The sequence below is a fragment of the Chiroxiphia lanceolata genome, chromosome 5, assembly GCF_009829145.1.
Source record: "Chiroxiphia lanceolata isolate bChiLan1 chromosome 5, bChiLan1.pri, whole genome shotgun sequence".
Lineage (NCBI taxonomy): Eukaryota > Metazoa > Chordata > Aves > Passeriformes > Pipridae > Chiroxiphia > Chiroxiphia lanceolata.
Window position 1 is genome coordinate 30,285,742 of NC_045641.1, and position 27,479 is coordinate 30,313,220.

At 37.4% G+C, this 27,479-nt stretch overlaps 2 protein-coding genes across 6 annotated transcripts; one reads left to right on the top strand and one right to left on the bottom strand.

The window, feature by feature from the left end:
• Window positions 1-69: 69 nt before the first annotated feature.
• On the bottom strand, window positions 70-11,917 carry PUS7L (pseudouridine synthase 7 like). 3 transcript variants are annotated; one of them, XM_032687168.1, is made up of 9 exons: window positions 11,710-11,782; window positions 10,908-11,144; window positions 10,073-10,232; window positions 8,304-8,499; window positions 6,529-6,627; window positions 4,899-4,980; window positions 3,290-3,567; window positions 1,432-1,485; window positions 70-845 (listed from the first exon to the last, which is right to left on the bottom strand). In XM_032687168.1, exons 2-9 carry the CDS (start codon window positions 10,993-10,995, stop codon window positions 522-524), a joined length of 1,281 nt encoding a protein of 426 aa, XP_032543059.1. In that variant the 5' UTR covers window positions 10,996-11,144; window positions 11,710-11,782; the 3' UTR covers window positions 70-521. The 3 variants fall into 3 exon arrangements, with proteins under 3 accessions (XP_032543059.1, XP_032543058.1, XP_032543060.1); XM_032687167.1 differs by having other exon boundaries at window positions 10,908-11,917; XM_032687169.1 differs by lacking the exon at window positions 11,710-11,782 and having other exon boundaries at window positions 10,073-10,218; window positions 10,908-11,029.
• On the top strand, window positions 11,594-27,300 carry IRAK4 (interleukin 1 receptor associated kinase 4). Of its 3 annotated transcripts, none has more exons than XM_032687172.1 (12): window positions 11,594-11,781; window positions 12,707-12,876; window positions 13,958-14,103; window positions 14,419-14,616; window positions 15,367-15,527; window positions 16,167-16,231; window positions 16,475-16,589; window positions 18,099-18,208; window positions 21,157-21,340; window positions 22,191-22,253; window positions 23,815-23,973; window positions 24,081-27,300. In XM_032687172.1, the coding sequence occupies exons 2-12, from the start codon at window positions 12,716-12,718 to the stop codon at window positions 24,111-24,113; spliced, it is 1,395 nt and encodes a 464-aa protein (XP_032543063.1). In that variant the 5' UTR covers window positions 11,594-11,781; window positions 12,707-12,715; the 3' UTR covers window positions 24,114-27,300. The 3 variants fall into 3 exon arrangements, with proteins under 3 accessions (XP_032543063.1, XP_032543061.1, XP_032543064.1); XM_032687170.1 differs by lacking the exon at window positions 11,594-11,781 and adding an exon at window positions 12,369-12,489; XM_032687173.1 differs by lacking the exons at window positions 11,594-11,781; window positions 12,707-12,876 and adding an exon at window positions 12,885-13,010.
• The last annotated feature ends 179 nt before the right edge of the window (window positions 27,301-27,479 follow it).

Here is a 27,479-nt window from a genome sequence, read left to right on the forward strand (position 1 = left end):
CTGGAATCCTTAACATTGACTTAAGTTGGGAGATTCATTGAATGTCTGATAAAGCAATAGACTGTACAATAACTTTTCAGTTAGATACATGTAGGCTGCAAACTTCTAACATTATTGCTTGAACAGCATTTAGTATAAAACATTAAAGAAAAATACTATGAAAAACAAGATACATTTGTTTGCTGCAAATACTTTTCCAGGATTTAACTCTGCAAGTCAGATATCTACACAAAGAGGAAATTCATGCTAGCTGCCCATGGTTTCTTTAAGTTCTGTTAGATCTGCCTGGTATAACATACAACTTTACTCCAATGCTTTCAAGGCTTTGCATTTAGAGTTTGGATAGTTTTTTGAGTATTCCAAAGGATTTGTGTGAGTTTTTTTCCTAATCTCTATGAATCTCAATCTACACATTTTTCCTGTTCATGATTTGAACCTGTTATTCTCCCTTATGTTCTTGGCATTACACATAAAATATAAACATTGAACAATATTCCTGCAATCTTTCATTAAGTGGAATCTTAAAAGTCCACTTTCATTATTTCTCTCAGACAGACCGTTGCATAACATGAAGGATCAAGGTCAAATGATATATGAAGAGAGACTTTTAAATCATTCAGATGGTTGTCCTCAATTTTGATCCCTTTTTCACCACCTTCCAAAAAATATGACAGATTCTGAACATTTTTCAAAATGAGTCGGTAGCATCCAGGTATATTCAGCTGTAATGATGACACTCTGAATTTGCACATTTCCAGTTCATCCTTAGAAAGTCTTTCATGGTACCACTCTCCAACTTTATTACTGGGATACTTGATACTATGTCCCACCATTGGAAGAACCACCTTCAAAGAAAAAAAAACAAAACAACAAACATATTTGAAGTAACACCCCTTCTTCTTTAAATACATGTAATAACAATTTCAAATGTTTTTGAACCTTGTGTTTTAGGGCCTGAAATAGTAAACCAGAGTGCTGCAGGTATCTCAAATGCAAGTAATGCAGAAAAAATAATCAATGTATCAGGATTCCTAAAACAAACTAGGAATATATTAAAAATAACTTCCTTGCTTGTTGGGAAAGATACAGCAATAAAGACATTCAGCTGCCATGTAAGACTACAAAAGTACGCACTCTGAAACCTTCAAAAATTAGAACGTCAACTATTTTTGAAAGTTTTTGCCAGTAGACTGAAATTTTTTCAAAGTATTCAGCTTCATGATAAATATTGCCATACTGCAAATGACACTGTACTTATTTCCATTACAAAGTAAATTTGTTATGAGAGTGGAGGTTAGTTTACGTGTGTTTTCTTTAATATGCCTTCTGGCAGGGAAGAAGAATACACCAGTTAAATTAATCACATTTTATTTAAAACAAAACATTTTAATCAAATAAAGAGATAACTCAGAATTTTTCAGACAGACTTACCTGGTATATAGAATACTTTCTAGCTGACTCTTCTGAAGCAGTGACTACATGAACCTGACAAGACATTTAAGAAGTTAAGAAAAAAGCACCCACTTTTTAAAAAGTAAAAACATATACTAGTTTTTTAGGAATTATACGCTGTACTCCCAAACTTGTAAAGGATTCTAAGGTTATTTGACTGCTACAAGGACAATAAACTCTTTCAGGGATGGAAAAAATCTTAGGATATGTTTAATATAATCAGTTTACTGATAGATGGTATTGCATTAAATATTTACTGATGCTAGCTACCACTAATATTCTTTGAATCTGAAGTTAACTAAGTCAGTGCAACTCCTTTTGCAGCAGCAAAAGCAAAAATACGAAGAAAAACGTTCTATATTAAATAGGAATATATCTACATAAAACTCAGTAACTCAATACTGAATTTGATACCTCTGCTTTTAATTTCATTTGATCTACTCTTTTATTAACATTTATTCTCAAAAATATTGTTAAAGAAAAATTTCAGTGGAAACAGAAGCCACTCCATAGGGACTGGAGGTTATCTTCCAAGTGCTCTTGCCTTCAAATTTGTAAGAGGTTCACCCAAAAGAAATTATTACATTCTGCCTATTCACACACCTGTTAATTCTCCAGTAAAACACTGCACAGTTCTATGATTTATACGATGATCAGGAGGAAGATATAATCATAGAATCATCAAAGTTGGAAAAGATTGAGTCTAGCTGTAAACCCAAGCCCCACCAAGTCCACAACGAAACCCTCATCACACACCTCCAAAGATGGTGCCTCAACCACTTCCCTGTGCAGCCTTTCCAGTGCTTGATAAGCCTTTTGGTGAAGAATTTTTCCTAATACCCAATCTAAACTTGTCTGTCACAACTTGAGGCCGTTTCCTCTTGTCATATCAGTTGCTACTTGGGAGAAGAGACCCAAGTGCTTTCACAGTAAGGAAAAGGTATGCCAACCCTAAAAGAAGAGATGGCTTCAGAATTGACTTCAGCATGCCAAAACCTGGGACCAGACACTCCAGTGCTGGATTCTGCTCATTGGCTCACCCACGGCTCCATGCACAGCTTCCAGGCTGTGTTGTGGGCAAGCAGAAGCACTTCCTGGCCCCTTACTACTTTCCCAAGAAGACTGCTATATTTTCTACATAGAATAACTGCTAATAGTTTAGACCCACTATCTGTGAAATTGTGCTAACCATGCTTTGCCTTTGTAGTTGCAATGAGATTACCAGTTCAATCTGAGGCCACCTTTCACCATTGGTTTACACTCAGCAATATATATAATGGGAAAGCCTGAGCTGGGAGTGAGACTCAGATCTGCACTGATTGGTAACACAGGCACACCCAGAGTCCACTCTGAAGGTTTTCCCCAGTCAGATCCTAAGAAGAGCATAAATTCTCACATGTATCAATTCTGACATTCTGTTCCTTCTTCCCACTTGAATAAAATGAACAGCCAAAACAGATAAAAGCTAATATATGTCTAGCTCCTATGTCTGTTTATGGTACAACAAAAAAAGCTACATTATGTTTTTCAACGTTTTCACTAATATTAAATATTTTAATGAATGAACCAAACTAAAGGCATTAGCATATGTCTGAGTATGCATTCAAGTGTATTAAGTTGGTTGGGGTTTTTTGGTTTTGTTTTGTCTGTGGGGTTTTTGTTTTGTTGGGTTTTTTTTGGTTTGTTTTTTTTTGTTGTCGTTGTTTTGGTTTTTGTGTTTGTTTGTTTGGTTTTTTGTTTTGTTTTGGTTTTGTGGGGTGTTTTTGGTTTTTTTGTCGTTGTTGTTGTGTTTGTTTGTTTGGTTTTTTTTACAAGAAACTACTTTGGGAAGACTCACCTTGTCATTTAGAGCAATGCTTTCATCACTTTCTTCTGAGAGGACAAGATCACCCTCAACCGCTTTTAAGCCATAAATCTTCAGCCTATATGATGCTGCTTCATTCCAAATTCTACTGCAATAAGCATGGACATAGAATATGCGCAAGGAATGAGGAATGTTGAGCCATCCTTTGGTACAGCCTTCATGATTTACACCATAGCGATTTAAAGCTCGTAGCAACATCTTCTCTCTTACTTTAAATTCTGGCAGCATCACGAGCGTGCCCTTTGCATCTTCTGATATAAACAAAAATAACCATGTAAGTAATCCCTGATTTTTCACATATTACCTGAGAGAAAAAAATACACTTAAGAAGATGAAATAATCAAGTAGGAAAAAACCGTGTCAGTCCAACCTCTTTAAGCCATTAGGTTATTATTTCCTTTCCTTCTACATGCCATGTTAGACAAACTTCATCTAATATGGATATCAACAGTCCCATGAATTTTATTATTTCATGCAGTATAAATTAAAATAGTTGTCATTCAGTTATTCAGTCTAGTTTGCCTTTTTTTTTGAGAAACTTATTTCATCACTCCTAAGGCTTTTTTAGATCAGGTAACAAAGTAAAAACTAAGCTATGAAAGAACATTAGACCACTACTTTGCATCATTTGAGAATATGTATTTCACAGTGGGTAAAAACATGTCTTTATTTTAAGGGCACAAATTACATTGGCCACTGGGAAGTCTGAGCCTCAACCAAGATGAAAATACATTTAATCAGATTCGTACTAAATTATTCCAATGTTGTATATTTAAAACGTTAAGGTTTACGTATTTTCTCATTACAAGTGAATACCTGATGAGGCCTTTTGCATAGCCTTTTACCTTTTGCTTTCAGGAAAAGGCAATTAGCTGCTTTCACGGTCCACATCAATGTCTTTCCATGCATCATACAGCAATGTACAGAAAAGAATGATTCATCTTATATTTTCTTGTGAAATGAAACATATGTGTGTCATTTGAAGCTATATATCATAGTTGTTCTATCAATCTACAGATAGATAGGTAAGCAGGCTAATAGATGTGGGATATTTGAAAAGAAAAAATATATTTGAAGTTGAGAGCAAGTCCAAATTTTTAGTTTTGGACAGAAAGTTCAGTTGAATGACAAAAGCAATAAATATGGCAAACAGAGCACTTAGCATACTTCTGCTTTTGATGTATTTTATTGATTTTAGGTCAAGACAGAAAGAGAGTAGATGTGTCAAGTTGGGTACCACATTCCTGTCTACTTCTTTTATTAGGAAGGATAAGTTTATAGTCCAAAAGCAGACAGATGGAAGGAGGCCAAAAATCCTCTGCTAAAATGATCTTAGTCTTTTCCAGCATTGTGATATACAGCGTTTGCTTCTATACTGTCTTGCACCTGAAGTACATTAATTTTCCACTATTTTGTACATTTAGGGCCTCATTCTCATCTAATTTTTAAGTGTGCAACTATACGGAGTTCCACAGAATAAAGTATAAGTGGCATAAAGCAGTGGGAAAATAAAAAGTATCTCCCTGTGCAGCAACACCTTACTCTCTCACAATAAATATGTGGACAAATTAACTGGACATACCAGTTTGAAGAAAGTATCTTTTTGCATTGTTTACAGGATCATCAGTATCTTCAGGTGTGAAGAACAACTTCACAGCTTCCACCTTTAAAGAAGAATATTAAAAATTTATATTTTTTTGCAGTTAAACATAACTATTTGTCAATTATACAGACAATCATGCATCCAGTTCTGTCAATATATTCTGCAAGGTCTCAAAATTGTATCAGTTCTTTAAGGGCAAAGTCAAATTCTCCCTTTCACAGAAAATGCCATGAACCGCAGATCAATGTGTTGTGTTCTTTCTCAAATTAAAGGCAAGTTTTAGTCATCAAGACACAAGACAGTTTTCAAAGCTCTGTGAAAAATCAGTCACTCTTCTTGATCATCCAGTTAAAACTTCTCCACTTTAAACTGTCATCCTTCTATCCTGAACAGGAAGGGCCCCTCTTTCCCTCCTGCATGCTGCATGCAAAATTTAGACTGAACATTTTCCACAGTCTCATACAGAGGGACAATCATCTTTTTTTTTTTTCCTTTTTTTTTAAATACTGATCTATATCAGGTTAGATGACACTGTGACAAGGAAAACACTACAGTAATCTCTGCTACTTGCAATATCAGTGGAGCCACTCAATTTGCTTGCACTTATACTGACCTGTGACATCTGGTTCTTGTTCTCCTCCATATTGGACTGTGCAAACACATAGTGGCACATTTTTAATATAAGTAGTAGTTCCTACCTGTTTTAAATTAAAGTAACTGAGTTAAGACTAGAGATTTAAAACATTACTACCCAGGGACTGGCACCTGGTACCAACTGCCAGCATACCAGAATTCAAAGTGTCAGATACATCAACACTAACTTTCATTGACTGCCCTCAAATCTTGATTCTTATATTTGGAAGATAACTTTTCCTGACTTTTCTTAGAATCAAAACAAGATTAGAAGAACAGGATACTCAGGTATCCTTTTGACTTTGTAGTCTGCGGTTCGTCTTTAGATCTGTGCCAAGTACTGTATCATATACATTGAAAAGTATATTTATTTTATGAATTATTACTTAAGAAGTAAGCTCTCCTTAGCTTACATAGGGGCAATCACTCAGAACTGAGTTTGGGAAAGTAGCCAAGGAATAATGGAAAGCAGCAATCTTTTCTATATAGCAGATAAATTACCATGGTATTGAAAAAGCAAATTGTTTCTTATGAACCTATGTGACTTTTTTAAGAAGTAAACAGACCCCAAGCAGGATAAAGAGGTCCAGCTCAAAGTCAGGAGGCAATCAGAACCATGAATAAACACTGTATAAAGACTACTTCATTTCAGTATTGAAACCCTGTATGGAATGCAATCACTTCCCTGCCAAGTGGCATGAAGACAATCGTAATCACGTTCCAATCACAGACAGAAAAATCACTTCCTGAACTATTTAAATCTGCACCTGCTGCTTAAAAAAAGATTATTTATTTCAGTATGAAGATCTTCATGCTTACGTTATCAAAACTGATCTGGCAATTGCTTCCAGCACACAGGTGGGTTTATCTCACAAATGAAATTGTTCACTGGGAAGGACAACTCTAGCCCTAGACATTGCAACAGTAATGTGAAATTGTCTTGACAGTAACTATTTAAATTACAAAAGGGAAGTACCATTTTTTCACTCAGTAAAGCCAATCCTATTTGATCTGTCTGAACAATTTGTCCTTGTCCAAATCGCTGAGGTCCGTAGTAATTTACAAAACCTTTTGTCTAGAATGGTAAAGAATAAATACGTTAAAAGCATGAAAGTACCAGGTACCATTAGTAAGACTATGCATACAACACACATATCTATATTTATATCCCAAATGCACACAAACAGGGTTTTTTAATCAGAAATAATACATAAAAACATTACTCATGATTCATTACAATATTTTAGAACTTAATTTAGAAACATCTAAAAAGACAATCAAGTTCTACTGTTGTCTTTGCATCATTAAAAAAACTCAGCTAAGTGAAACAATATTATTTCTATATAGTTAATTATAATAAATACAACTACAGGTCAAGTCAAAATAATCGAGCTTTTTATATGCATTGGATTACAAAATTGCTACTCAGGCAAATGCAGCATAGCACAGGCAATGAACAGTAAACACTGCTGGACATTTTTTCTTAAAAATACTAATTTTTTCCACATTATATAATTTCTATAATTATTGTAATATAAAGGCCAAGAGTGAATACTTCTGCTAATTGGGATTTTAAATCTCCTGATGAGTTCTAGGCCACACGTGAGAAGTAAAACTACAGTCACGTGACCCAATGAGAACACCTTTTTCTAGAAAACAGTAAGTATACATGGAGTAGACAAGCAAGAAACATATGGTATTTGTTTTGGAAATGGTTATTCAATTCAAATTATATAACCTTGCTGTGGACATTCATAGGTCCCATATGCAATTTTGCTTTCATGGAAGGTGAAAAATCCATAGTTTGGATTAATACACATCCTGTTTCGTCATTCATCACGTGACCAGTAGAGGCAAATCTAATAAAGCAAGACACACAATCGTAGGAATTTCTTTTCATTTTCCAAACAGTAAAACAAATCAAGTCAGATGGAGCAGAGAGAGAGAAAAGCATTATGGTACTGGTTGAATGCTTTTTTCAACAATAAAATTAATTTCCAAAATACATGTAATGTATTTTGCTTACGCACACTGGATAGTTTTCATTCAAGACTTTATTCCTGGATTAATCTTCTTAAAGTAAATTGTACTATAGTTATTATTTAGAAAGATAGAGCAAGAAAATTAATGCTGTAAAAAACACCTACAGTTTTTCCTTTCCATTTACTTTTACTTTTCTTAGTGGTTTAAGAATGTCTGATGATGGAGTTTTCTTCAGGGACTAAGGATAACAGAATGAAAATCCATTGATTTTCAAGGGATCTTCCTTCTCTGATATGGGTATTTTATGTGTGTTCATGCCATGAAAGTTCTTCACCCAAGCAGACCGTGCATGTTCCTCACATGACCAAAGAAGGCAACCAATTGACATATGTATTGTGTATATGAGTAACTATATCCTTTCCCCCTTCAAATCCTGCAGTGAAACCCATCACTTTGGCCTCAGGTCTGTGCAGCAATGGCTCATATATCCATACTCATTTGCTACTGAATTCCCCGTGTCTTTTGCTGCACCACTCTGCGGTCTGTAGTCCATAACACAGAATGAATTCACTTGTGGTCCCTTCTTGGAAGACAGTTTTACTTCTGATTCCATAAATAATGCAGGAATGACATAAAACCACAAGAAGCATCAAAATTAGGAAATATTGCCATTATTGTGCTATTACAAGCATTTTCCTTAAAAGCATTTTTTTTTAACAGCAAAGAATTAAAACTGTTCATTATTGGCAACGATGAGGCTTTTCTTACCTCAACATTTTCCATTGCTTCAGATATTCTTTTTTTTAAATCTGCAGAAGAGTCGTGACTGTGCTTTTGGAGATCTCTCACAATTATATCAAAGTGATTGCCTTTCAGCTGACCAAGCCTGAGGTGCTGGTAGGTTGAACGTATGTTGTATATTCTCATGCCCTTTTTTTCCATTTTGTTTCCAATTTCTTTCAACCTACATAAATAAGTGGGAGAAATTACAAACCATCCTCTACTAAAGCTATCCAACTTGTAATAAATATCTTCTTCACCTTTGCATTAGAATGAAAAAGCTCTTAAAAAATAAAATGGGATGTAAAACAGACTACTATGAGAAAACCAAAACAAATACAGAGCTAGAAGTCTTAAAATTTAGTTATAATCCAGAAATACTTTTAAAATGTTTGCATCATTTGCACTTATATGATATTGACATATATTGGAATGAAGCAATTAACTGAACTTTCTCAAGGTAACTACCCTGAATTTTTAACTTTTTTTTTTCGAAAAACAAGTCATTTATTTACTTTTCAGTTCTAAACCCCTTATTTTAATTTAAAAAAAAAAAAAACAAACGAAAACCCCTCCAAAACATAATTTCCCTGCACATTGATTCTCTGATATGCTTGTAATTGGAAACACAGCTGACAGTTCAAGTATGTGCCCTTTAAAATATCCAATCAACCTGTTTGTTCTTATGTGTAAATAAGTAATCCAAATTAAAGGAAAGTTTCAGCATAAAATCTTACATTCTAAGCAGTATTTTAATAACTTTATAAATTGTTTACTTATAAAATTCATTTATTTCTTCTGTTGCAGTAGTGGTTTGAATGCATTTACGTGTTTTGCTTCGTCATTTAAGCACTAAAGCAAAGTTTTGCTAATTATCTCTTGGACAATTGGCCCTACAGCCCAGTTTGCAGTAGAATTTTACCACTGATGTATACTTAGGTTAGTAATAAATCCTGAAACCATAAATTCTATTTTTCTTCATTCCTAAAGTGCACTTTGTTGCTATGAACAAAGCCCACTAGAAAGTTAAAGCTGAGGAAGAAATAAGTTATGGTTTTGACTCAGGAATTTTTTTTCTGTTACTATGGCAAACAATATATATTTTTTTCCTCACTCATTTGGCTACAAAAAGTAACAAAAATGAGGAACGGAAAGGCACATATTGTATTACAAACACATTGTTCAGAATGCATTTCCTTCCCTCAGGTTTGGTGATATCTTCTTTATTTAGTCCTATGTTTCTAAACTGGACAATATGGCAGAAGTTGATACTTAACACTCAAAGACAGCATCTGTCCAAAGTACATTTGTAATGATTTACTTTAGTTTTGTAGCACTATAATGCATTTAAGCTGTCGTCTGGGGATTACAAGACAATACTTTGACAGTATGTGGAAACCTGTTGCATTCTGTAGCATAGGCTTCTTCTCAATTCCAGGTAGTGGATGGTATTTCAGAAATTGTAAAGTGGATCCCATGAACATGAATTGCAAGAATACTGTCCCAGACAACACAGTATATTTGCATTACAAAAAATACAGAGAAAGGCAACACTTTTCTCCAAGTTCCCCACTGGGGGACCACTGCTAAGCTGCATATTCCCTAAAGCCACAAAATATTAAAGCCATTTTCACTATCCTCCAATATAGGCAAAGGGAAGACACATCAGTAAAAACATTTCACAACATTGTACCAGATTGATACTTATTAACATATAAAATTATGTGCTAAACTGAATGCACTCAGATTCGAAGTACCTCTCAGGAGTCACCTTCTTCACAACCATAGGTTGGAAAGTGATAGCCTTCTTATCTTTGATGCCAGTGTAACTGAAGTCTGAAGGAAGAACGTCGAGTTCTGCCGCCAACAAGCCAATTGCTTCTAGTGTTTCTAGATTTTCTTTCTGAAGGGTGAAAGCTGAAACAATCATCTCAAAATTACTAGGAATTTGCACTTCTAAATCATACAGGTGGTCTGCTGTGATAGATGAGCAGGTTCTTTCCCTTAAACTGTAATAGCATGGAAACTGCAAAGAAACAGTCCTCCCACACCACAAAAATAAAGGAAATGGGACTTTTTCAGCACAGAAAGAAAGAATTAAAGACACAGTACACAAAACTTAGAACAACCACAAAAACCCGCTGCCTTTAAAAACAGTACCTGAGTAAATGAAACACAATTCAAAAGACATGCATTGATGTATTTCTAGAAACATTCTCTAAATCAGAAACCAACTGCTTGTAGGAATGAGATCATATATCATGTTTGACCTAACTTGTCCAACATCTAGATACACCTCCTAACATCACCCAATTACTTTCAAGGGAAAGTTAACACACCGAGAATACCACAGTTAGTGCTACAACCAAAAGAACTGTAACCATTATCACAGAACAGTTCATTTAAAATCACTGCAGTAACTTGGTTCATCCATGTCATTCTCCAGTAATGTAACTACACTACATTGATAATGATTTATTTCAGCATAAACAATGAGTCAATCGGGCCTACACGTCATAGAAGAATGATTCAGTTTGTCTTACTACAGAACAGCATAATACCTGCCATCTTCAGTAAAAATGTAGTATTTACCTGTATAAACATCTTGTTTTTCCTGTGAACCACCAGCAGACCTTTTTCTGGACCCACATTTTTCTCGAAACCGTACCATTATTGACATATTTGGCTGATCATTGACATCTGTCACAGTAAAAGACTTTGTTTCTAAAAGTTTTCCGAATTTTCTATTGAGAAAATGGTGAACTACTTTTCTGTGCTCTTTGTTTCCATCAGGCTCAAAAGAAAAAGTCGAATTTTCTAGCTTTGCATCTAAAAATTTAAAGAAATCACTTGTTTCTTTTTCAGTCACTAACTGACAAAGTTCTCTGTAATCAGCATTTCCTTTTACAATCATTTCATTGTCTTTTGTAACAGTGACTAAAAAGGGGAATGTCTGCCTAACAGCACTGTGTAAATCAGCCCGACTTTTCTTATCCAGCCTGGGTCCTAGCGAGAGCTCCCTAGTGCCAGCACTCGGATTATTTTCCAAGCCCCACGCTTCCTTCAGATCGCAAGCAAACTTATTGAGCAGTTCGCTCATGGGTTTGCCGAGTAAAGACTCCAGTTTGGCTTCCTCGAGGCCGGATTTCAGCTCAGGTGCTCCCTCACGCTGTTTCTTGCCAGAGGATGCAGCACAGCCGCCCCCTGCCCGGCCCGGGTCGCGCTCCGGGGTCCCGGGCGCAGCCCCCCGGGGACACAGGGGGGCACCCGGGCCGGGGGCCTCCGCTCTTCGCTGTTTGGGCTGGGGGGAGCACGGGGCGCTTTGCTCCGGCAGCGCCTCGCTGGTTTTCTTAGGTAGTTCAGCCCCGCTGTCCCCAAGGAAGCGTTCGGGCACCTCTATTTCTGTCACTACGAAGTCGGCGGGGGAGTTTTTGATGGTGCCGCGGAAGCCGGTGTGTTCGGTCAGGTAACTGAAGGAGGGCAGCATGGCCGGGCCTGCCCTGCCCCCGGCCGGGCACGCCGCGATTGCAACGGGAGCGGATGGGAAACGGGGAGGGAGGAGGGCGGATAGTAACAACTGCTACTGGAAAGGATGCTGAAAGGCTGGGAGGGAGGAGAGTAGGCAGGCAGGGATGGGGGCCGGGAGACAGGCCTGGAGGCAGGGATAAAGGCCAGGAGGCAGGGATAAAGGCCAGGAGGCAGGGATGGGGTCCGGGACGGAGGCCGGGAGGCAGGACGGGAGGTAGGGATGGAGGCCGGACGGAGGTAGGGATAGGGGCCGGGAAGCAGGGATGGGGTCAGGGATGGAGGCCAGGAGGCAGGACGGGCGGGCCGCGGCTCCGCGAGCCTCCGGTAGGGCCGCCAGGGGGCGCCACGACTTCCCCCCCACGGTAAAAGGGTCCCAAGGACGGTACCAACTCACACAGGTCCGGGGGGAAAGAGAAGAAAGGAAGGAACCCCCCTCCCTGCTGCCGGACGTGTTGCGCGCCGAGGGGCGGGGCACCCCGAACAGCCTATGGGGAGGCGGCGTGGGAACGGAGCGCTTCCGCGTTCCCCTCACTGCGCCGGTGACGTCAGCGCCACCGGGGGATGGCACCGCCCTCTTAAAGGGGAAGCGGTGCCGGGGCGCTCCCGGGTGGGGTGTGGGCGCCGCTGCCGGGAACCGACGGGGGCGGTGAGGGGACTCCAGGGGGCTCCTGCCGCCGGTTGCGGGGCGGAGGGGGCTCCCGCCTACTAGGAATGGTGGGCGGGAGCCGCGTCGCGGGGAGTGGCCGCGGGCGGGCCGGGAGGCGACTGTGAGGACGGGCCGGGGGCCGGGGCCGGGTGTTGTCGGGCGGGCGCGGATGTGGGTGTGGCACCCCGACAGGTGACGGCGCCACTCGTGTCCCCAGGAGCTGAGGATGGGCGAGCCCGTGACGGCTTCTACGCTCGTCCGCTGCCTGAGCTACGGGCTCGTGAGGCGGCTGGCGGACTACATCGACCCGCAGGAGGGCTGGAGGAGGCTCGCCATGGATATAACAAATCCGTCCGGTGAAGGCAGATACAGCCAGATGCATATAAGGTCCTACATAAAAGTCATGTAGCGTAACCTCGTGTGTTACCTGTTTAACATAACTGCCTTGTCTGTCCCGTACCGGTGTCCGTCCCGCTTTCCATCCCATTACTGTAACTTGCTGTAATTTGTGTGCTATAAAAGTAAGGTACTCGTGTCTTACAGTGCCGTTTCCTGAGGGAACTCAAAGTAATTACTCCTAATTGTTCTGTAGCTCAGTTTTTAGACAAGCCCAAGAAAAATTGACTAAGGAAATTAGCCTTAGTTACAGCCACAGACATGTATTTTTAGCAATACAGCATTGGCTGTGTAACTGTATCCTACAGACCAGTAAAGATTGACCTCATTGTGCCCGAGAGACTACTGAGCTATAACTCCCAATTCACAGTTCCCAAGAAAACGTCCAACAAATGTTAGTAGACAGACCTAGGGCTATCTACAAGTTTAATTAAGAAGTAATGCCTGCAGTATTTTATGAACACCTTGTTGCTTGAAGGGCTTGTGGAAGGAATCCCAAAGCTATTTCAGAGATTGTGAGGTTTTAAATACTGTATCTATCATTTTGGGTTTCCTGTCTTTTCTAGTGATGTTAGCATTAAATCTTTGTTTGTCTTTCTATAATAGTAGTAAATCAGTCAGAATACTAGATCCCAATTTCTGCTTAATGCCCATCTCCAAACATTCAAAATGGAGTGTGAATGCCAAATGGACAGAAAACACTGAATTTTTTCCATTTGATCTGGCTCTGACTTACCCGCTGTCTCTTGTCTGTTAGCCCCATGTGCCAGTATATTATGTGTCCCGGACAAAGATGCTGAACCCACATATACATGCTTTTACCTTAGTTTTTCCCATATTTTCTAATATTTTCCCCTGATTTTGAATGTTTTTATGGCTTTTAGCTGCTTTTTTAGAAGATTAGTGAATTTGTACAGTACTTTCAGAATTTTTTTTTATGTGGGGTTTGGTTTGGGTTTTTTGGGCAGTTTTTGTGTGGGTTTTTTTTTTTTGGTAATTTGCCTTTAATCTCTTTCCTTTCTTCAGGTCACTTTTTTTTTTTTTTAATGTTGGTCTTAATTTATGTTTTAAGGAGATTTGAGGCATTTGTACAAATGGGAAAGAGTCCTACATGTGAGTTGCTTTTTGACTGGGGAACAACAAACTGTACAGTTGCTGATCTTGTGGATCTGCTGATTAGAAATCAATTCCTAGCACCAGCAAGCCTGTTGCTTCAAGGTAACTATTACTCTTGTACATTTTTGTACTGTATTCTCAGTTTTCTAAGATGCTAAAGAGCTTGATAGTAACTAAAAAATCAGAAAGGATTGGGTCAAAATAACCCAAAATGGATATACTTTCTATTACTTGTAATAACAATTCAAATGAGTTCCAAGTTTCAGTAGGAGTGCTGGAGTTGACACAGGGTGGCAGAATATAACCTTCTCATGATGCTTACGTGTCTCCTAATTTTAAAAAATACTGGCATTAATATTACATGTTTTTTTTCTGGTTTCTAATGTAGTTAACATTTTTTCTAAATTCCATTTTCAGAACCTGTAAGGATGCCACAAGAAGTTACATTACCTCTTTCTTCACAGGAAACTTTGCCTATACATGAGAAACAACTACCTGTACAGGAAAAAGAAGCAGCATCTATAAAGCCTGTTTTAGCTCAGGGTACTGAGAAGCAACATTCAGATCCTTCCCACTTAAGTCAAAAACCCAGCAGTTCACAGTCCAGTAACACAGGTAGGCAATTATTTTGCTAGAATTAAGTACTGTTTTTTTTTTTGGTGATCTGTCCTTCACCCCATGTGAAATAAATTACAGCAAATGCATAAGAGTGATGACTCTATTCCTATCATTGTGCATTTATGGGAAACAGCATCTTTCACCTTGCTAACAAGTCACCTAATGTGATGGAAGACTTGACTGTTAGTTACATTGCAATTTATTTTGTGCCACATATAATCCTGTTGCCCTTTTCCAATGCTTATTTTATAGACTGTTCAGCATCTTATGTTTTAAAGCTGGATTTTATATGTCAGAAATCACTAAGACTGTTGGAGAAAAGATGACTAAAGTAGGCATTTTAGGAGAATGTATGATTGATCTATTCCTTCCTAAAGGTCCACTTTTGTGTTACTGCCAGAAACATGATGTGGTCTAGGTGTATTTTCTACATCTAAGGCAGCATGGCTCTCTCTGTGATCTGCAGCATGTTTAATTTCTATTACCTGTATTACAAGTATGAACAAGAAATAGAATCAGAAGGCTGCTACAGTGCTAGTTGTGAAGAAAATTATGCATAGCTAGTTATTTATCTGCCTTTTTTTTTCTGGTATCTTCATCACAAATCTGGAAGTAGAGCTCCACTGTGTCAGGATTTGTGTGGTATCAAGTTTTTGTTTTAATAGAACCGAAGCAGGAAACTATTCAATACACTTGTTCCTTAAGTGAAATCAGAGCTTTATGCTAAATGTCAAATATGTCTTTCAGATTTCCATAATTTTTTGTTTCATGACTTGGAAAACATTACAAATAATTTTGATGCCCGACCAGAATCATCTGGAGGTAATAAACTGGGAGAAGGCGGCTTTGGTGTTGTATTCAAAGGCTTCATCAATGGCAGAAATGTGGCTGTCAAGAAGCTCGTTGCTGTGAGTTTCCTGGGTTTTTTTCATTTTAATGACAGTTTACTTTATAGTATAGACTTATCTTGCTTATTGTGGAAAGTGTAGAATGATATAATTCAAAAAGTGTCACCATGTTAAATATTAGTTGGGTTGAGAACCTTATCCTGTAGTCCCATGAATGAGTTGGCACAGTCGTGTGAAACAATTCTCACCTTCTCTGTAGCTCCCTTTGAGTGGCTCGGGCAAGTTGTCAGGAAGAGCAGAGTGCTCTCCCTGCTGAGAAGTGGCACAAGGGAAGGGTTGCTAAGGATGTTTCCATTTCAGATTCGTATAGGTAAGATTCACAAGCTAAATAGGTATTGCCATAGAATTTTAGTCTTCATAACCATTGGTTTGTGTGAATAAGTTAATTTTATAATGAGCATGCAGTGAATGGTAGATTGGTGACTGTGCTGAAACTGGATCTATTTGTCCAATAATGCTGTGTTCCAAGGAATTAAAAGTCATGTTCTGATACTTCATTTTTGAGCTGAATAAACAGTTAACTAGTTGTTACATGTAACACATCTAAAGAAAGGTTTACGATTCCATTTTTTTTTTTAATTAACAGCTGTGCATTTCAATATGTCCAGTGATATTAACGTCAAAAACTTCCTTTTGTAGATGGTCGATGTTAGTGTTCAGGACTTGAAGCAGCAATTTGAACAAGAAATAAACATGATGGCAAAGTGAGTACAGTCTTATACAATTTCTGTATTTCTAGGATAACTTTCATGGTAAGTGAGAATGTTTCTTGTACAGCATGACTATGTTTGTTTTCAAGCATCACCACAGAAACTTGGCTGTGTGCAGCAGAGCTGAAACAAGTAATTGGGAACCAAGCTCCCTCTGCTTTGTATTTTCCTCAAATGTTCAGTGTCTTTCAGAACATATATGAACAGATTTTTTTTTTTTTTTATCCTTTGCTTTAGGTGTCAGCATGAAAATCTAGTAGAATTACTTGGTTTCTCAAGTGATGGTGCTCAGCCTTGTCTGGTGTATGAATACATGCCCAATGGTTCATTGCTTGACAGACTTGCTTGTCTGGTAAGTAAAATCTTTTCTAGCCTCTAACTGTCCTTCTTTGCTAAAGTATAAGTATCCTTGGAATGTCTCTGAAACAGTACTGAATTGTAATGGCCAAATGATGTTTTGCTACTTGCTCTTGTGTTTTAGAAGAAAATATGATAAAAAGTATTCTTCCAATAACATTTTATTCAAATTGTTTAGATAGATTAAAATCAAATCAGTCTGATAATACAATGTCATGTACCAGTACCTGAAGCAGCACAGGAGGTTGGACTTGCTGTGCCTGTGTGAAGCAGTGCAAAGGGTGCTGCAGTACTGTTCACAGTTCTAAAGTTGGCATGTTCTCCACTAGTTCTTGAGATTCTGGATTGTAAAATTACCCTTTGTTCATTGTCCTAGTGATAGTGGTTATAACACAGTGCTCACAGTTTACATATCTCTTTCTAAATAAATGGGAATTACATTTTTTTTAAATTATTGTTTTGTGTAAATGCAATGTTTTATTCTGATTTAATCAAATGGTGTATCTTCTAGCCTTGGCTTTTAATAAATAATAAATTGCTTTGGTTTGATAAGGCAACTCTGTCTATGAAGGACAGACAGAGTGATACCAATAGTAAGTCAGACTTAAGCTAGTAGATCAGTGTCCATGTTAGTTTGTTGAAGGAGTTCAAAAACTCTGCTTTGTACTAAACAGTCCTTTACAAAGAAGAGACAGATTTACAGTATAAATAAAAAAATCTAAATCAGAATCTATAAATCAGAAAGAATCTTTTCCTGATAAGGTCAAATAGGTGAGGAATGTACTTACTGGATGTTCTTGCTGATAACTTCATTTTGTGACTTCACTGGATGTGTTTTGGGGCATGGACTCTTGCTTATGTCATCTTCTTGTCTAAATTTTGAGCAGGCGAGGGAGGTGATGGAATGGTGAGATACTGTAATCCTCTTCTCTCGGCCACTGACAAGATTAAGAAGTGGTTTTGAAATGTAGGTGTCCTCACTTCTAAGGCCTAGTTAGTGACACGAATAAAACTTAAACTCCTGAGAAGTGGTAAATCCAAAACCACTGGAAGATTGACTTCTCATTGTTAGTAAAAGCTGTGGATTGCTTTGAACTATTTGTTTTGGGTAAAAGGCTCTGGTATCAGTGCCAGAGTGAAGTGGAAGGTGTGGTAGATTCTCTGCAGGGCAGCTGATCTTGTAAGGTCAGAGTTGAATATTAACCAAGAACATTTTTTTGCAACTGGTGAATTAATCTACGGCAAAATGCAGGGAAAGAACAGAATGTGACAAATGCATGTATATCTGCCCAAGTCAATTAAGAAAGGTATGGTAGTGGTATTTTTAATGATTTACTTGAAAACAACAAATCATAGCAAGAAGTCCATTTTGGGTTATGAGGGTTTTGTAAATTTTGTTTTGGTTTATGTGACCACATATATATATATGTGTGTGTATGTGTGTGTGTATATATATATATATAATTTTCACTTTTTTACTTGCCTTTCTCTTTTCTTAACCAAGAATGACACTCCACCAATTTCTTGGAATACAAGATGTAAAATTGTTCAAGGTACAGCAAATGGCATCAACTTTTTGCATGAAAATAATCATATTCACAGAGATATTAAAAGGTAAAAGCTGCAGACTATTGCTGGCTGCATTTTCACTTTTTTTCTTTTTTCTTTTTTCCTTTTCTTTTTTTTTCTTCCCCGTTAAAATAATTTTAGAGAGAACAAACTAAAAAGCGTTGCTTCAGTCAAGGGCACAATCTTTTCTGCAAGTGACATCTATCACCGTAATCTTGTCTGTACCACAAGGACATGACCAGTACAGACTTCTATAGATAATTATGAGGCTATTAGAACCATAGAGTTGTTTAGGGTGGAAAAGACCTTGCAAATCATCGAGTTCAGCCGTTAATACAGCACTGCTACATTCACCACTACACCATGTCTCTAAGTGCCACACCTACACATCTTAAATACCCCAGGGATGGTGATTCAACCACTTTCCTGGGCAACCTGTTCCAATGCTTGACCGCCCTTTTGTTGAAGAAATTCTTCCTAATATCCCGTCTGAATCTCCCATGGCACAACTTGAGGCCATTTTCTCTTGTCCGAATACTTGTTACTTGGCAGAAGAGACTGACCTCCACCGTGCTAAACTTCCTGTCAGGTAGCTGTAGAGTGATAAGGTCTCCCCTGAGCCTCCTTTTCTCCAGGCTAAACAACCCCAGCTCCCTTAGCCACTGGACAGCTTTCCAGCCATGAGATTTTGCATTGTAATTGTAATTTGTATTATAAATGTAATTTGTAAAATGTAATGTAAATTGTAATTTGTATCGTAATCTGTTACTATCAGATAGTTATTTGAGTGCTGCAAGAACATGCAGAAAGTTCTGTTCGTTCACAACTGCTGCTAATGAATAAGCTGCTGTTGGAAAACAATGAATTTTTAAATAGGGAATTTTTCAGATGAAAACCCACACTTTTTTTTCCTTTTCCTAGAATATTTTTTCAGTGTCTACTTTGATTTACTCCTAGTTTTTATGAAGACAGTAAAATTGCTTCAGTCAGGTTTATGAAGTTCAGATTCTTCAATGATAATGTTCACTGTTTGTTATACTAGAATTTTTTTCTAGGGGGTATCAGAGCTCAGAAAAGGGAGGATTTTGTTGTAGAGTTTGGTTGTGTTTTCTGGTTGGTTTTTTTGGTTGGGTTTTTTGGGGAGTTTTTTTTTAGGGGGTGAAGGGGTTGTTGTCTGCTTGTTTGTTTCCCCTTTCTTGCTACAGTTCATTGTATTGGTCTTTTTAAAAATTAGTCCAAGTCTTTGAAGAAAAGCCCCAAATGCCTTACTCCTTTTGAGGGTTAAGAAGCAGCAGCTGACTGATTGGGTGTCATGGATGAATGTTTCAACAGCTTTCTGGCTTCTGGCACCTCTGCTAAATATAGGCATCTTCAGTTTTGGGACCTTGCAGCTTGTGAGTAACAAGCCTTTTCTTCAGCTGCCTCATGTATGTGCTTGCTGCTTTGACAATGTTTCTTCCTTCTTCCCTGCTTAAGCCTCTGGAGAAGTGTAATGACTGGAAGGTGTGCTCTTTTTTACCCTACGCTACTTCTGCCCTTCTAACTGCTGTGAGTTGATCATGTTACAGAATTGGGTTTTGTTTTTTGTTTGGATTCCATTTTGCAACTTGTAGTGTGAATAGTTCAGTAAATTCGATTGGTGTTATTAATAGTGCTGCCACTTACAGGTAAAACTTAAATGAAGAGACAGATATCTAAGAAGATTAACTTCAGTCTGTATTTTGCTGTGACATGTAGAGACCATTCATAACCACACAGGCACTAGAACAGCTTCTCTAGGCTAGAGGGTACATGATTGAATGGGTGTTCTCACAGTTGTTCATAGTTTTTTTTCACTTGGTTATGCCAAAGGAATAGTTCGTTTCTCTCTTGAAGCTTGACAGTTGCAGAAAAACTTGCTTCTGTTGTGCTCTTTGTGATGTATCCAAAAAATGACCACTCTTGGACTTTACTCAACTTGAAAAGAAGCTCAGATTTCTTCCTTTTAGAAGCTGAGCTTTAAATATGAAACCAGTTGGTGGATGATGCCTTGACTAGCGTTTGGCCTTTTGTAGCAGTCTTATATTTAGCATTATTTACAGCAGTTCTAACACCAAGTAATCTGTTCTAACTTACAGCTGTGTTAATTTTGTTAAGGTTTGGTGAGCAAGGGGAAGTTAGAAATACAAGTTTTTAGTAAGTGTTATGTATTGTATCAGGCTATGTGGTTTTCTTACAGTTCCATTAAGAGGACAGAAAATGAGGATTACAGAAATATTAAGTGACTTTAAAATGGTTCCAAGTGCTACAAGTTTAAAACCTAGTAGATTAATGCTGTAATTCATCCCACTGAGTATTTTCTGAAAGCGTTAAGGTCTCTGAGGTGAGCCTCCTTTGTCAGGATTGTTTTTTTTTTTTTTACAGAAAGTAAAAGCTGGAGATCAAGTGGAAACACAGCACATATATTATTCTAGCAGTAATAAGTGTTCTGGTTTTCTTCCAAGGCAAGAATAAGAGTATTAGTATTCCTCTGGCACGTGAATTTGTAATGGTTGACATAGTGTTAGATAATAGGTATAAAAAACTGCTTTTGTTAGTTCTGAGCAGAGATTTAGACTATAAGAATCATGCTGTGATCCACTACAAGTTGATCAGAGCTAAGTGTTCTCTATTGTCCTTCTTAAAGCCAAAACATAAGTGCAACATGTTGGTCTCTTATAAGAAAGTGGGGGTTTTTATGTGTGAATACGTGCACACACAATAAAAAATATGGATGGATCTTGGCTGTCAGTTCTTGATTTACTTAGAGAAATCGATTTTGAAATTGAGCAATTTCTAACAAAACTACTCATACATAATTTGCTATATGAATTATGTATAAATAGCTTTCAAGGCAGTCAAAATAGCAGGTTTGCATTTGGTTACTAAAGAGATATTAGTCTGTTACAAAACGTAATTATTGTACTGGTTTGGAAAATTCTCTTTTCTTTTTTTTCCCCTCCCTTCTCCCCCAGTGCAAATATCTTATTAACTGATACATACATACCCAAAATTTCTGACTTTGGCCTTGCAAGAGCATCTGTAACGTTCACACAGACAGTCATGACTGAAAGAATTGTTGGAACAGCAGCCTATATGGCGCCTGAAGCTCTGCGAGGAGAGATAACACCTAAATCTGATGTCTTCAGTTTTGGAGTAGTAAGTAGAATGTGGAAAGCAGTATATGACTTTTTTTTGTAAATTATAAAAGTGTACAAAATCAAGAATATCTGAAATTAAATAATCTACTCTGGGCTATACTTCTCCTTTTTCCCAATAGGTGTTTTCTTAAGATAGTGTTTCTAAACTTTGATTGTTTTAAAATCATTTGAATATGTTGATTTTTCTATGTGAAAGACCAGAGTAAAATAATATTCCAAGTTGTTGCTAAATGTAGTTTGAAGTGATGTGGAACGTTGTTTCTGCTTGCCTAGTATTGCACGAAAGTGTAACTCAGGCTGAAAAAGAAAATCAAGAAAATGGTTCAAAATTAATGTGTTTTACTATATTTCAGCATCAAAAGTACAATGTCCGTGTGGGATTTGCCTTAGACTTGAGTACAAAAAAGACATGAACTTAATATTTGGCAGAATAATGAATCCATTCCATGAATTAATGGATACCCATAAGATAATGAATCCAATAGATCCAAGACCCTAATGACTCTTGACCACTTCCTTCATGGCATTTAGTTTCATGAGAAGATAGGCCAAACACTGTGTCTGAATAGTTTGGAAATCCTTTCACCTTGCTTTGAAGGAACATCATATAGGGTGAGAAAAACTTGCATTGAAATTCGTAAGCCACACTGCTAATAATGGTCATTGAAAATAAAGGTAGCAACAACAGCAACATCAATTAATTATATAGATGACTGTATCTTCGGACAAACACAGATCCTGGGAGCGTTTGTTTGAAAGTCTGAGGGTCATGCTACTTCTTGCAAATGGTATATGTGCTGAGGATTATTCTGTGCTTCATTTTCTCTTCGGCTTTTTTTTCCTCCTAGGTCTTACTGGAAATAATAACGGGTCTCCCTCCAGTAGATGAAAGCCGAGAGCCACAGTTACTGGTATGTTCTTTTTGCCTTCTCCTCCCCTCCTCCTGCTCCAGAATTACTTTATGTGAAATCAGTCAGTTAACAGGTTCTGTCTGAGACAATCAAATTAGTCATCAAAATATGTAGTTGTGAAAGCAGCCCTTATGTCAATAATCTGTTTGTCTTAGAGGTGAGTCTGAAACTTTTATCTCTTGGCTGGTAGATTGTTCACCCCTCAAGGCTGTCATCTTCCAATTTGATACTGAAATTCTTTGGTTTGGTACTGGTTCTTATTGTAATACCATTGTGCTTTATTAGCCTACTCCCAGATACCTTGATAATTCTTCATTCCCTGGAACATTTTGAACTGTTCACCTCAGTTGTTTCTTTATAGTTCTATATCAGTTTCCATCTTCTTCAATTTTACTAATAATTTGCAAATACTTTGTGTTTTTAACCCTGGTTAGTGAAGTTTGAAATGTAAGGGCTTTTTTGCAGAGTGATGGGTGGGTTGAATTTCCTCTTCTTTTTTACTACTTAGGAAACTAATGTCTCAGCTCACTCTCTTGAATTAAAAATCTTACAAGGCTCTTCATAATTTAGTCTTTTATGTAGTTTAAAATTATGTTCTGAACTCTTTAATCCAAGGTTTTCCTAAAATACTTTTTACATAAAGATTAATTTATTTACTAAGTTTGAAATAGCATTGAGGTCTGGATTCGTATGTTCCATACTGTTTGATAGCAGATCACTTTCTTCCACAACTTTAGAAATACCTGTGTATTATTAATAGATTTTTTTTTTTTGTCCTTCTAAGCTATATCTTTTGGAGTAGCATAATAGTTATCCTGTTGAGCATGTAAAGACCTCGGAGAACTCAGTTTTTTTGAAGCAGGCTTTTTCACAGATAGGATCTAAAAAGGAATATGAAGTATGATTTGACTAGTACAGTTTATCTTTGTGAAGTACTTCTGGCAGCATAAAGAGAATGGTCAGTGTAAGATCATATGGTATCCCCAGCTTTGAAAATTTTGAGGTAGTTGGTCAGCAATTTCAGACTGACCCATGGAGGAAGGCACGACCTCCCTCTACTCGTTGCCTCTTATTTCTTACTGTTCAAGGAAATGCAAATGAAGTATGGGTTACTACAGATACCACATTTCAAGTGTGTTGGAACTGGAGACTTTTGGACTAAACCTGTGAGATTTAAAATTTGATTTCAGTCTAGAAGTTTCCTTTTAGAGTAGATACAGGAGCCACTGAGACTAGAAACAGAAGGCATTTTGTCACTTTATAAATGTGACAAAAAAGGAAAAATTATACAAACTTAAGCTTGCATATTTGTAGGTAAACATAAATAGTTTATGTTGATCATGCTTTGCTTAAAAAACAGCCAACACTAGGAAACTGAGCCTTGAAGTGGGAAAAAATTAAACCTGTATAATGTGGCTTGAAGAAAATTGCTTTATGATGTTAATTAAAATAATGTACAATAAAATAAATGATAAATAAAAATTTATAGTTCATTTATATTTTTTAAGGCTGTTCAGATCCTTACAATGTTATCTGCTCATTGCTTCAAACTGTCTTGTAGTTAAGTATAAAAGATGAAATTGAGGATGAGGAAGCAACTATTGAGGATTATGTTGATGAAAAGATGAGTGACTGGGATGTACCTTCAGTTCATAAAATGTATTCAATTGCTGATCGGTGTCTGAATGACAAAAAAAACAGAAGGCCAGACATTAAGATGGTATGTAGTCTTTCAGATAAATGGCTTTTTTTGAGTGTGTGTGTGTTGTGTGTCCTCATGTGTGGTTACAGTATCAGTCATTTATATTTCTCTCTGTTCTCTTGCAGATCCAACAGCATCTCCAAGAGATTAAAACTTGACATGTGTTTCTTCTGATACACAAATGTTTTTGTAATGGAGTAGACACCAGTAGCAAATATTTAATTAGCAATTAATGTGGCATTATCAGCTTTTCTGCTTTCCAGAACTTTCTGGACACAAGTAAGATTGTGCTGTTGGCCTGTCCTCTTTGAGTTAACTGAGCAGCCCTTTCACATATCCTTAGCCACTGGGCCCTTCACATGAGAACTTCTTCTGTGTTAACAAATTGCATCATCTTCTCCACAGCTTTTTAAATGCACTTCCATATTGGAATCGATTTGATTCTTTTTATTTCCAAGTTTCAAGTATGTCTTCTACAAAGGGCAGACTTTGTAACAGGGCAGAATGTTTTTTTTCTGCAAATTGCTTTCTTGATCAGGTGTACTAGATGTTCTTCTACTGAAGACAAAACCATATAATAGCTATAAATGGGGCTTAGTGTTGTCTTTTTGGGAAAAGACAATAGCATTACCCATTTAGAACAAACTTCTATTTAGGATTTTAACTTGAGAGTCCATATGAGCACGAATGGTCTGGTAGTGTTAGTGAATGTGACTATATTTCAAAAAGTCTTCTTGGCATTAGTATTTAGTCAAATAAATACTGCAAGACATTTTCTAGGTTGTTTTTTGATTTCAGTGATTCCTGAGCAAAATAATAATCTTGCAGTGCAAATGTATTTGCACTTGCAAATGCTTTCTTACAGTGAACTCTGTGATGACAAACCATTCCATTTTTATTCATAGGAAGACTCTTAGCTACTTTGACTATTTTAGGAGAGGATTGAGTATTTTAGTATTTTAGGAGAGGATTCCCTATGGATTATAAAAACAGTTGATTTCTTTTGTTAAAGTGGTTGGAATTACGCTGTTAAGACCAATTGTGCATTTTCCCTAGTCAAATAATTAAGCTATTTTTAATATACATATGCACACATATTAATTAAATATTAAAATACATTTCTAAAAATGGAAAGCTTTTTAAAATAGGAACATGGACAGATCAAAGCAGACTAAAAATGGAATGAAAGTGACTAGTAAGATTCCAGATACTTTGGACCAAGTATGAAAATGATACAATTGAAATAAAAGATAATATTTTATATAAACCCATTTTGCACCTCATGGACTTTCTTGACAGCTCAGGGATAGGAAAATAGTCTGGCCTACAATTAAATTTGAAATTCCATGATTATCAAAGATGTGACTGTATTCAGGGATATATATCTCTTTGTAGAAAGCATTTGATTTCTAATGTATTTATATAATGAAATTTCTGGCTATTAACTCATTTTTGTATTGCCTTTTCAAACTGATATCTTAATGTGGAAAAAGGGATCAACCTAAACTGCTTCTAGCATTATTGAGTATACATTGTAAAAAGCTGTTAACATAAATAAAAACTCTGCATCACTGGAGATGATTCTTTCTGCTGTTAAAATTTCTGAGCCTTGGAAATAATCATCATATTCTGTTGCTTGCATTTCTGTTAATAACATTATGCTAACCTCACTTAATGGAATAAAGCTGTACAGCTCTGAACCAGGGCTTGTGGAGAAAAAAGCTGCTATAAAGGTAAATCACAGTAAAATCTGAAGGCATTTTTCAGTTTTAAACATCTCCAGCTGTTATGTGAAGGTTTCTTATTAGATCACGTCTGCTTTTACTGTTCCCTGGAGCTGCAATACCTCTGTAGTGTTGTCCTGTAGTAACTCCCCCGTCAGCTCTGTTCACCTCTGGTGTGGTAGAACATTTTTGTTCATGCACCAACTGTGATAGTCTTAACTATTAGGAAAATCTCAGCTACAAGCATGTGAGTTCCTGTTCCGTCATACTAGACTGTGACTATTTGCAGTGCTGCTCTCAGCAACGAGGTTTTGGCAGTAGTTTTCCTTCCTTCACTGAAAATGAAGCATGTCAGCTACCGTTTCATACAATTAAAAAAAAGTTTTGAACTTGTTTAATATTATTCTAGTGAGGAATGAAAATGTGAAGTGTTAATTAGGTAAAACTAGTTAACCTATGTGGTAACTATATTTTGTTTTAAATACATATGGGGCAAGGAGAAGGAACTTCCCTTTCCCACCTCAGGGTTTTTTTTGAGGTCTTCATACAGTAAAGCCAGCACCTATAGACACAAATGGGATAAGAGTAGTCAACTTCTGTTTCCTTTGTTCCCTGGAAAAACATTAAACTATCCTAGAATCCATGATTCTTTGTGTTAACTACTATAGTAAAGCTTTCTAGGACACAAATCAGTAACTTAAAGTCATTCAAGCTATTTGTGAGTAAGGGGATGATCTAGTTTCATAGAACTGGAGGTGAGAGAAGTTGGGTACAGTTCCTGGTGGGTGAAGACAGCTCCACCTGGGAGGTGTTCTTGGGAGAGAGGGAGGCTAATATGGCTGGCCTATATCCTTTCTCAGTGGGGGAAGTGCCATGGAGGGCATTGGAGGATCACTGTCCTCGGTGAAACAGCCAACCTTTTGCAGGTTAAGGATCTGGAGAACAGTAACATGAGTTAGTGACCTCTAGAAGGACGTATGAATGAATGAAAAAAAGCAAGAGTGATTTATTGGAATTCCAGGTAAGACTTTAGAAAACAACAGCAAGACGAAAGCAAATGCTAAGGATCCAAAGAAAGTTGTCTTTTTTAAATAGAACCTGGTAGGAAGGGCAACAGTTCTCCCCTTAGAGCAGGAGGTAACAATGGCTGTTGTGAGCCAGACCAGAGTTGTCTCCACAGCCCTGGGGCCAGAACGTGAGCCATTAGTGGCTGCTGAGGAACAGAAGCAAGGACAGGATACGTGTATAGAGATACTGCACTGGAATATTATGGCTTTAGACAATTTGCAGCTCAGTAACTCTGAAAAGGAAGTGAGGTCTTTGTTAGTTAAGACTATTAAATTTTCTTTGATCAGTTTGTCCAGTTGCCTTTTGAGCCAACACACCTTTTACCAGACATAGCGCTTCATATTACTAACGTGGTAAGTGCCTCATCTTCATACTTGGGTGGGCCAGCTTGGAGTTTATTTACCACCCACTGACCAAAAGGCAAATAAAGCTGCCTCTGTTTCTCCTGGTCACATAGAGGCCTAGCCTCTTCCTTCCTCTTGCCTTGTACCTGCTCCTCTTACAGCTCTGGTTCTATATAGCATTTTGCATTAAAATTATCTCTGAAATCCTAGTTCAGCACTTCTTCAAATGTCCTTCTTTCAATTGCAAAATTGCTGTATCACAGATTTCTCCCTGGGGATGTGTTGGCAGGATAGTTAAAAGCCAAACCACGAGATGTTCTTTTCAGCTTGAACTTTCAGGACAATAGGAGGTCTTCAAATTATTTTCAGTTTAGACAAAAATTAATGG